Raw genomic sequence first — 11,092 nt, 5'->3', positions numbered from 1 at the left:
CTTAAGTGTTTGCAAAATAAAGTAGATCAGAGGAAATGAGTTTTTTTTTTTAAAAAAAAAGACTTAATAAAACAGGAAAAAACAGGCCAAAGCTGCTGAAAAAAGATTTTATAGTTTTGTTTTTATTTTACTCTATCTTTTGTCAATAGCAAAGTTGCCCTTACCTAAACATGTAAATGCCTTTTGAACCTGGTGTACAGTAGACTAAGTCTAGCTGGAGCTGAAGCGGGCTTAGCCCTTCAGTAGGATCAGGTTATGAAGCAAAAGTCTCTTTGTCCTTTAGGCGTTAAGCTGCCCAAGTGCCTGACTGGCTTAGCTGGCTGAGACGTCTCGCCATTTTCTAACCTTGAGGTTTGGGTAATGCCAGGCTTAGCTTTGCTCGTGCTTGAACAAGGAAGTTCACGAGGTGCCTTGAGCAACCCCCTCCTCTTTCGCCCATCCTGACAAAGGAAAGTAGTTTGGCGCGTGAGAGCTGGGCTCCCTGGCTCAGGGAGGAAAGGCTGCCAGGTGCTTGCCTGTTCCTTCATGGCCGTGACAGAAGAGGTGCAGGTGTATCACTGCGAGTGCTGCCCTGGTCTTGTGTAGCGTGAGCTGTGCCAGCTCGGGCTCTGGCACAGGTCATGCGGAGGCTGCCTCTGCTGTGGCGAGCTGAATGCTGGGCCGCACAGCCTGGTGGACATGTGGATGAGGCACGGATAGCCGTTTGTGTCTTCCAAACGCAGCTTGACTTCTGCATTGCTTTTATAACCCCTTGTTGGTTTGCTTAATGGCCTTCAGAGCAGAGTCATCTGTCTAGCAGGGGTAGAAAACTACTGCGGCAGTTGTGTTGGTGCGGGTGCCTTTTTGCAGCACAGGCTGGAGTGCCGCGGGGCAGCCCTGAGCCATGCCTGGCGAGAACTCCGGCCTGGATTCAGAAGTCCACTTACGGCTCCTTAGCAGCACCCTTTTTTCTGATTTACTAGCCGAAGCGGGGGGGAGTGGTGACGGGGTGGCGGTCGCGGTGCCCGGGGCTGGCGGGAGGTGCCTCCCCCCCACCTCGCCTCCCTGCCGGCCGCCGCTCGGAGCTCCTCCGCGCCCTCGGGCGGCCGGAAGAAATGGCGGCGGCCGTCGCGTTGCCTCAGCACCGCCCAGGGGCGGAGTTCGCCTCTTTCCGCGGGAAATTGGGACAGCGGCTCCCGCTCGGCAGCTGCCCGTCGCCCCGCTGCGCGCCGCCCGGCCATGGCCGCCTCCGCCGTTCCCGGCTACTCGCCCGGCTTCAAGAAACCGCCGGCCATGCTGCGGCTGAAGCGAAAACGGCTTCGGAGGAGCGAACACCCCGCCGCTGCCGCTCCCCCACCCTGCGGTGCAGCCCTGCGGGTCCCTTCCGCCCCCGTCCGCCGCAACCCCTTCTCCAGCTTGGATAACGCGCCGCGGGCGGCCGGCACCCTCCAGCCTCGGGAGCGGGACCGGCCGTGCCCGGCGGACGGATCCCCCTTGGCAGCGCCCTTCTGGCAGGTAGGGCCGAGCGGGGCCGGTGGCGGGGGGGGGAGGAGGCGGGGGGGCGGGGGCGCGATTTCTCTTCCCGGTGGCGATGTAAGGCCGGAGAGGCGAGGGGAGGAACGGGCAGGGCTCCGTGGGCGGGGAAGGGGCCTGCGGGCCGGCAGCCGATCACCCGGGTGCGGTAGCGCCGGCCCGCATCCCGCTTCCCCGGCCAGAGCCGTTCCCCGAGCCTGGGGCCTGCCCGGCTTTCTGCGCAGCTGGCGGCAGCGTGTCTGTGTGTGTGTGTCTCTGTGTGTGTGTCTGTGTGTGTGTTCGGTGGCACTCTTGGCACTGCACTGAATGGGACGGGGGCTCCTAATTACCAGCCTGGTTCTTACTTTGTGCTGCACCTCACGCTCTTTCCCTCTTCAGCTTTTGGAGCCGGTTTGTGAAGATAAGCCAGCTGGGAGAGCAGAGCCCTCCGAGAGAGCCGATGTCCTCGCCCTAGCCGATGTACGGAACTGGCGTACTGCTCCTGGAAAGTTTGTAGCTGTTCTCGGGTCATGCACCAAAAAACACCCAACCCAAACAAACCCAAAAGCAGAAACTGCGTAGCTTAACGCTTGATGGGCCATCTCTGTATAAAATGCTGTGCTAAAATATCAGCATTCAAGAAAAAATAATATCTTAAAATTGCCTTGAAGTTTACTGTTACACTGACAGCCTTTTGAGGGCCTTCTGCCTGGCATCACTACTCTGGTAGTGCTGGTTGACAGAGGTTCTTGTCATCTTCCGCTTTTATTGCCGTGTTTGCTGTAATTCTCCCGTTTCTTAGTTTGTGTTTTGTTGAGATAAGGATGTTCATCATAGTGATATATCTCCCACAGACTTTAATGTAGCTACAGAAAGGGAACAACAGCTTCGCTAGGCTCACAGGAAAAAGAGAATACCTGAAATCCAGCCCTTGAAACAGAGTTTCAGGCAGATAACATCTAACATTATAGGTTCAGAAATTTAAGCTCAAACTAACTTAGCAGAATAGAAAAAATACTTCTGAAAGATAACAAACTGCCCTAGAGCTCCCCAGTGCATTTCTTTGCATCCTGTGGGAAGCATCTGACAATACATTCCCCAAAAAAGGATGAAATGAAATGGCATTTTGGCATGGAAATTGCCATCTTTGTAAACTTCAGGCTAAGATTTTTTTTTTTTTAATCATTCATTATTTTTTTCCTCATGTATGGCTTTTGGAAAGACTCCTGTGAATGAAAACTCTGCTCTGCTTTCTTCTGAACAATACAATGCCATGTTGCTGTCGGAATCTGTCACTGATTGAAATAGTCAGTTGAGTCCACTGTGACTTTAGTTAGCCTGGGAGCGGGTGAACTGCCTGTAACTCGGCATTCACAAAACCTGTCTGCAAAAGCTTTGTTTTAAAGTATGCCTCTTAACTTCATGCAAGCGTTTTTTTAGGATCAAAATGAGCTAGGTGCTTTTGCACCTAGATGTTCCATGTAACAGCTTATAGTCCTGTCTTAGTGCAGTGTCAGGTCTGCCTGCCAGGAAGGGTGCATTACCATGAGAGGAGATCTGACCATGCTAAAATATAAGTAGGCTGCTACATTTTTTTTTCTTATTTTAATTTTCTGTGGGTTAACTGATGCTGTTTCTGTTTTGTCAGGACCTTCATTTACCTGTTGCTGTACCCGAAGTTCCCTCCTCACCAAGACATGAATTTCCTGCAGACTGGAGTCTTAAAACACGACTTCTATTTATGTCTTCCCAACCTTTTACCTGGGCAGAACATTTGAAAGCACAAGAGGAAGCTCAAGGATTTGCCCAGCACTGCAGAGCTACAGAAACAAACTTGCCACGGAGCATACAGGTAAAACTTCAGAGGGCAGCTCCAAGCTCCAGCTTTAGGAAGGAGAATGTACCTTTGCACCTTCCTTTAGACATCCTGGCAGTGAAGGTTTCCTTGTACCTTAGATTGATCTTACTTGCATTACAAATAAAGCTCATTTAGACTAATTCCATCTGTGGCTAGTGCTCACAGCAGCAAACAGTGCAGAGTGAGGGGTGGTTTCATGTCAGCCGTGGAGCAGTTGCTGCCCATCTTTCTTCAGTCTGGCTTAGTCCCAAGCCCAGGAAAGGTGGTTTTTTTTTTAGCATCTAGTGTATTATTTTTTAACCCATCATTTAACAGTGCTGCTTTAAGTAAAGTGTTCCTGTCCTCACAAAGCACTCTTTGAAATCCAGGAACCAAAGGTGTCCACAGAACTGCGCTGTGCCTTTCAGCAAAGCCTCGTTTACTGGCTTCACCCTTCCCTGCCCTGGCTGCAGCTGTTCCCTCGGATTGGAGCAGATAGAAGAATGGCTGGAAAGGCCACTCCTTGGGCACAGGATGAAGCCCTGCAGCAAGCGCTAATGAGCGACTGGTAAGTGGAACCAAACCACCCCTGTGTTACTGTGATTTAGACCGTGGGGTTTGAATTCAGGCACAGGTTCTCTCTGTTTGTATGAAAAAAGGTTACTGATTTTTTTCCCCAGCTGTAGAATGCCTGTTACTTTGAGGATCAGGCTAGGGAAATACATTACAGACTAAAGCACCCCTTTCCCTTCTTGTGCTAAATGTCCCTCTCCAATCCGAGTTACTGACTGGGGTGGAATTCTGTAAATCCTGTTAGCAAGTGTCCCTCAGTGCCCACGTAAACGCCACGTGGTAGAAAGCAGGTGTGCTGGAAGGGCGTAGCACTCGGAGCCGGGCTGCGTTTCAGAGGGGTGCAGCTTCCCAGATGTGGGGCACATCTGAAAATCTGGCTGCTCATTCAGCACCCTCCCAAACCTGTGCGGAGCACGTGTCAGTCACGCCCAGCCAAACCCAATTTGGCGTGTTCATGGCAGAGAGCTGGCTTCAGTTACACAGTGCAGGGAGCTGGCTTCAGTTACAGGGCTGTCCTATTGCCATTCGCAGGTCTGTCAGCTTCACTTCTCTGTACAACCTCCTCAAAGCCAAGCTGTGTCCCTACTTCTACGTGTGCACCTACCAGTTCACTGTCCTGTTCCGTGCGGCTGGCCTTGCGGGCAGCGATGCGATCACGGCTGTAGTTTCTCCCACAACGAGAGGGTTGAGGGAGGCCATGAGGAATGAAGGTGAGGTGAAACCCAGCCAGCTGGGATTTGAGTGATGGATAAAGTGCACTAGCCACGTTGCAAAACCATCCCGTGCTTTCTGTCCCTCTCTAAGGCATAGAGTTTTCTTTACCTCTGATAGAAGAAAGTAGAACCAGGAAACAGAAAAACTCTGAAGTGGATTTGGAAAACGAAGGCATGAACAGCCTCGAAGCGGGCAGCAGCGTGGAAAATGGCGAGTATGTAATGTCTCCTACAGTGCTAGACTGCTGGGTCTATCGCTTGGAAACCCTTTGTAAGAAGTCTTGTCCTCCTGACACTGATCCTGTGATTCCTAGGGAACCAGCTCCAAGTGATGATGATGATGATGATGAAAGTTTCTCTTGGCTTGAGGAGATGGGAGTCCAGGACAAGGTTAAAAAACCAGATACTATTTCTATCAAACTGTATCCTTTCTGTGCATGGTGAGGGGTGTGATGTTGGGAAACCCTGCTGCTCTTACCTGTCTGTAGTAGAGACTGAAGTTTTGCCAAAGCTTTTGATAACCTACCTCCAAATACTATTTGTCATCTTGCTGCCCGTCAAGAGGCTCTGCGTGTCTCTTAAGAGTTACTTTATGGCAAGTATTTCCAGATGCTCCCCTTCTTGAAGGAAAACCTGTTGTGAATTGTTGTTGTAGCCTCTGTAAGATGCATCTTGTAGGCCACAAAGTGAAAGTGTAACCTGACGTTCAGGTTCACTGAATTCACAGGAATTATTTTCCTTTTTAAGAAAAGGGTGTATGTTAATATAGGACCACGTGTAGGCTTGCAAGTAGCGTGACATGTTAGGGACACAGCTGCAGACCAGGATGGCTGCTGCTGGGAAGCCATAGTGGTTCCAAAGGGACAGACTGACTTAACTCTTCCTCTGGTGCTGTTTGCACCGGGAGCATCTGAAGAGTGCTGCCCCATGCAGCCTCCACTAGCTTCTGCCCAAGAGGAATCTGGTTTCAGCTTCCCAAGACTTCCCCACAGCAATGCACTGGAAGTGGGGACCACTGGGGAATGCGCTTCAAAAGCAGACTCCTCATCTGAACTCTAAGTGCTTGATGTTTTTCTGTTTGGTTTGGAGCAAGATTCCGAGTGAAACCAGGAGCTGCGATGGTTGTGGGTACATAAGTAACCATGCCTTGCCAGCTGTGACACACTGGACTTGGAAAATGCTTCTCATTCTCCAGCTTTACTAAGGAAACCCAAAGTCAGGCTTAGGACTCTGCTTAATATTTGAAGGACGAATCCGAAAGCTGGGTGGGGTTTTTTGGTCAGTTTGTTCAAATGACTTGATGGGTCAGGGGTGGTTCCTCCTGGCGTTGCACTGCCAAAGGACTCTTCCTTCGGCGCCTCGGGGCTTTTCACTGCCTTGTGGTTTTCCTTTGACTCCAGTCAACACAGTCGTAAGGAGAAGCACGAGGTGCAGATGGATCACAAGCCCGAATCCCTTGCGCTGGTGAGAGGAACGAACACGTTCACCTTGCTGAACTTCTTGATCAACTGCAAGAGCCTGGTGGCCGTTGCGGGCCCGCAAGCAGGGCTCCCGCCCACTTTGCTGTCCCCTGTTGCTTTCCGAGGGGGAACGATGCAAACGCTCAAAGTGAGTAGCGCGTCCGTCTCTAAGGCTGTTGAGAGCAGCCCTGCTGAGGAGGACTTGGGGATTCTGGTAGATGAGAAACTTAACATGAGCCAGCAGTGTGCTCTTGCAGCTCGTAGGGCCAATGGTATCCTGGGCTCCATCAGAAGAGGGGTGGCCAGCAGGGACAGGGAGGTGATTGTCCCTCTCTACTCTGCCCTCATGAGGCCCCATCTGGAGTTCTGTGTCCAGGTCTGGGGCCCCCAATACAAGAAAGATGTGGAACTGTTGGAGAGGGTTCAGAGGAGGCCACGAAGATGATTAGAGGGCTGGAGCACCTCCCCAACGAAGAGAAGCTGGGGGAGCTGGGCTTGTTCAGCCTAGAGAAGGCTGTGGGGGGACCTCGTTGCAGCCTTCCAGTACCTGAAGGGAGCATACAAACAGGAGAGGAATCAACTTTTTAAAAGAGTAGACAATGGCAGGACAAGGGGGAATGGATTAAAACTAAAGGAAGGAAGGTTTAGATTAGATATTAGGGGGAAGTTTTTTACAGAGAGAGAGTGGTGAGGTGCTGGAACAGGCTGCCCAGAGAGGTGTAAATGAAAACCAGGGCTTGATGTGGTGTGTCCAGAACTAACCCTACATGCTCTCGCCTTCAGGCTCGCAGTATCAGTGCCAAAGCCAGGGTCCACATGGCATATGAGGACATATTCAGCTTGGAGATCGTAGGCCCCATGATGCCGCACTCCCTGCACTCGCTGACCGCGCTGCTGCGGGCGGCACAGAGGGGAGCGTTCTCTGCTGTGTTATATACGCACGAGCCAACTGCTGTGTTTAACGCTCACCTCGACGGTGCAAGCCCAGCCTTAAATGAGGTAAGGAAACACAGAGATGGTCTTTTCCTGTTAGGAATGGCATCTTTATTACAAATCATAGGATGCCCAGTGACACAAAACCGTCCCTCAGTCCATGGGTGTACACCCAATTACTTGTGATGGCCACCTGGCAGTCCCCCAGAAGCAGGATAACCAGCATGCTAGCTTTCCAGTGGTCAGGAATGCCCCCCAGGTACACAAACCGACATTAAAAGTGGGAGGTATTTCAACCAAACACCCTGTGCCATTCCTCTCTTCACGTGAATTTCCACAGGAACCCATCAGCAGAGACCTTGCTGCGTGTGGGCTGCATCCTGAGGCTCTGCACCAGCTGAAGCAGTCTCCAACCTTGGGAAAATCTGCCCTCCGCTTTCTGGAAATGAAGGATTATGCTTATACCTGGAAGTCCTAGGCCCACTGGTTCCAGCTAACAGGAAGGACTGTTTTCAGCTGCGCAGTCTCTGTGCTTCAGTTGGGTCCATGTGGGCAGCACCAATGCGGTACGGGGAGGGACACAATCTAGATGGACACTGACAACAGCTACTGCACGTCACCTACCACAACGTGCGCTGCAGGATGTTTGAAGGAAGAGGCCTTGGCCCACCTCCTTTTGTACTTTTTAAAATAAAACTTCATAAAACATGGTTACCTGTGTTATTGGTCCAAATTGTATCTGCGGGTCTGTATTCTTCATGGAGTGCCAGATTCTGTTCTGAAGGGTGGTGTTTCTGCTGCTGCTCTGTGCAGTAACCCACTACCCGTGGCTGCTGGGGGGAGAGGGGTGACTTCTGAGCCCACTTAGAGCATCCTGCCAGGAACATGAGAGCTGCACCTCAGCATGTTGCACCTCTGGCTTAGAGTCGGCTCTGACCTCTGCACAGCCAAGTTCTGGCTGCAGCCGAATTGGATTCAAAGGTTCAGATGCCTCAGAACCGCCTGGCGCAGCTCTACTGCTAACGGAAGGGGGCGCAGGGCTAGACTTTTGAAAGGACCATAAACTGACCCTGACCGTGTGAGAGCCGACACCTCTTTCAAGCGAAGAAGGCAGAGGCAGCAGAGCCTTGCTGCTGCCCTGCCTCTGTTGTCAGCAGCTGCCAGGCCTAATGCAGCCTGCCTTGCTTCAGGGAGTCAAAAGCTGCTTTTACACAGCTATTGGGTCATTGGATTCCTGCAGCAGATTATCCGAAATCGGCAGAGGGGGTATGTAAAGCACCCTCACACTTTATAAAGGGGTGCTCACGCCTCATGGTCAGATACCCTCAGGCTCCCGACAGTGCCCTTCTGCTCTCCAGAATCTGTCTGGGATGCTGCAACGGTCACGTCAGACTGGAGTCAGGGCTTACTTGAGGGAACAACCTGTAAGCTTAGAATGGGGGCACCCAAACAAGTTCCTGCAGCTGGGGGCACGTTGAACACTGCCTGTGCCAGCCCATTACTTGGTATCACCACCACCACCGCCCCCCCCGCGCCCCCCCCCCCCCCCCCCCCGAGGTATCCTTGCCCACCAGTAGAGCCGGTTTTTTAATTAAAGGTAACTTACAGTGGAAGAATTCCTGTTTACAACTGCTCTGTCACAGTAACTGCCCTGACATGGTCAGCGTGGCTGCACACTGAACGAAGCAACATCTAGAAAGTCTTGATAGATAAAGGTTCCTCTCCCTCATGCTGGGAAAAAGGTGCTTAGGAATATTAAATGCTTAGATGACGTCAAATGCTACATTTCTGGTGGACTTCAGGGTAGTACCAGCTGTCTTTCATCTTCAGGCTTCCCTCTAATTCCTCTAGAAGCAATTTACTGAACTTGTCCCCTTCAGTGAGGCCCCAAGAGTGGAAAGCCAGAGCCAACAGCATCACGGGGAACACCAGAAAACGGCGTTTCTGAAGCAGATGGTGCGTAATTCCCAGTTGCTTTTGGAGAGGGGAACGTGATGCCTTTTGCTCCGGCTTTGCTTCCATCAGCCAGTGCCTCTGCCACTGGGTGGTGGGAGTCTGCTGAAACTAACCCTTTGCCCAGCACCGTAGGTCATCAACAGTGGTTCTCACAGCGACCACATTCTGGCATGACTTCCCCTGCCATCACATCGCACAGGGCAGCCCTTCAGAAAGCCGTGCCTGGCCTCAGGCAGCGCCCACAGCCCCAGTTCTGAAATGAGCAGCAGGTGCCTGGGCGTGTGTCCCAGGAACAGGCCTGCTCACGGAGCAAGCAAAGGGCAGCAGTGATTCTGCTGGTGCCCCTCTCTGAGAAAGCCCTTTGAATCAAGCCAATCCCCCTTTTGGCATGTGACCCTGAGCCTGCCCCTGTCTAGGAAATAAGAGGAATCACCGTTCCAAATTTCAGTTTGTATTTTCACATCTGGCAGGGGAGAGCGACGGAGACACCGCTGCCTGCTGACAGCTCACAGGCACTTCTGGAAACGCACGTCGCTGTCACACTCTTGCAGTCTAGAGTTTCCCACCAGACTCTGCCACGTGCTTTGTGCTGTTACCACGGCCACGGCTCCTCCTTGCAAGCCACCTGTTGGTTTTACACCACAGCTTTGCCCGTGCTTCCAGCACACGCTCCGGCGGCTCACGGCTCAGGGAGTCAGCGCTGCTCCCCCACCTCAAGGGTGCATCAGTAACTACCACCATCATTCCAGACGCTTCTGGAGCGGTAAGATTGATTTATTTAACCTGTCCAAAGGGTTGAACTGTCATCACAACTATGATACTTTTGGGGAGACAGACGGACTGGAGCAGTTGATAAAAGATTTCACGTAGTTTTTGCACTCTAAGAGGCAATGTTGAATTTTCTGAGGCAGGGGAAAACTTCACGCCTTCCCCCTCCTCCAGTCCCAACTATTTATAAAAGTCCAAATTAGAAGACGCCAAGAAATGGTTCTGGTGGAAGCTGGCTACAAGTTCTCAGGCATCTGTTTCAGAACGCTTCTCCCTGGCGTGGCGGTGAAGTCAGATGCAGTGTCGGCAGGGTTACTCCTTGGAGAATGTTTCTGCGGCAAAAGGAAATCCAGCAGCCAAGCAGCTCGCGTCGTCCATCAGCAGGAGGAGTCACAGGCTACAGACAGCTAAAGCGCTGCGTAAATAACCAGGTTCCACGAGAGGGTTTCCTAGTTGTTCTTTTTAATGTATCACTACTTAACTATTCCTGCATGCAAAAGACACTCAAAACCAATTTGAATTTACAAATTTAACAGAAGCACGTCGCTGCGCTAGCTTTAGATTCATAAATCATTCTAAACAACAAGGAATGAAAGTAAAACAGAAACCTCAAAAATCAAGAAGTGTCATAATTAGGGCATCACAGATCTTAATTGTTTTCTTTTTGTTTGTTTTTAGAACTCTTCTACAAGACCAAAGATTGAATCCACGTAGAGTACCACATCTTTTAAGGCATGAAGTCCAGAGCTTGCCCAAGCAGTTATTTTTTAAATGGAGTCTTCAACGGGACGGAATTAACCTGCTCCTTGCTGCTGAGAGAGAACGTGTCTTTACATCATATACATGGGGAATGCAGACCCAAAATAAAAAGAAAGAACAAGACAAGTACGAGAGACCGTTTGTTCCCAGGCTTGACAGGATACAGCTGTGAAACCAGTGCTTACATGGACACCACAGACCAAACAGAACGAACAACACCTCCGATGTTTCAGCTCCATCACACCAGACATTTGAACAGAAGTCCGGTTAGGAGCCGCTCCCACATCCCGAGTTAATTAAGTCACACACATCAACAGGCCAAACTTGGGCTAAGTACATCTTTCCATGGCTGCACCATCGCATTTACTTTTGGTTTTCAGACGCACCTTCTGGCTAGTTCGGTGGACGAGGCAGGAAGATCTTAAAATATTTACTCAGAGACTGAAGGCAAGAAGCCAAAGGGAGAAAAAAAGTTTTTAATTAAAGGTAAGTGTGTCCATATGAACCTCGGCAGTTCCAGAGCGCTTTGACAGACTAAGGAGGGGCTTTGTTTCCATTAAGCGCATGGCGGAGAACCAAACCCCTTTTCTCTGCTGTACACA

At 51.0% G+C, this 11,092-nt stretch overlaps 1 protein-coding gene across 1 annotated transcript; it reads left to right on the top strand.

Moving 5' to 3' along the window:
- Positions 1-1,218: 1,218 nt before the first annotated feature.
- On the top strand, positions 1,219-7,662 carry DONSON (DNA replication fork stabilization factor DONSON; the record flags this gene model as incomplete). Its single annotated transcript, XM_084280591.1, has 10 exons — positions 1,219-1,494; positions 1,891-1,971; positions 3,140-3,343; positions 3,718-3,896; positions 4,433-4,611; positions 4,706-4,829; positions 4,929-5,036; positions 6,024-6,222; positions 6,858-7,073; positions 7,348-7,662. The coding sequence occupies 10 exons, from the start codon at positions 1,219-1,221 to the stop codon at positions 7,483-7,485; spliced, it is 1,704 nt and encodes a 567-aa protein (XP_084136717.1). The 3' UTR covers positions 7,486-7,662.
- Positions 7,663-11,092: the final 3,430 nt, after the last annotated feature.

Source organism: Gallinula chloropus (assembly GCF_964237585.1).
Source record: "Gallinula chloropus genome assembly, chromosome: 1".
Lineage (NCBI taxonomy): Eukaryota > Metazoa > Chordata > Aves > Gruiformes > Rallidae > Gallinula > Gallinula chloropus.
Note: the sequence above shows the minus strand (reverse complement) of the source record. Positions and strands in the feature narration are given on the sequence as shown.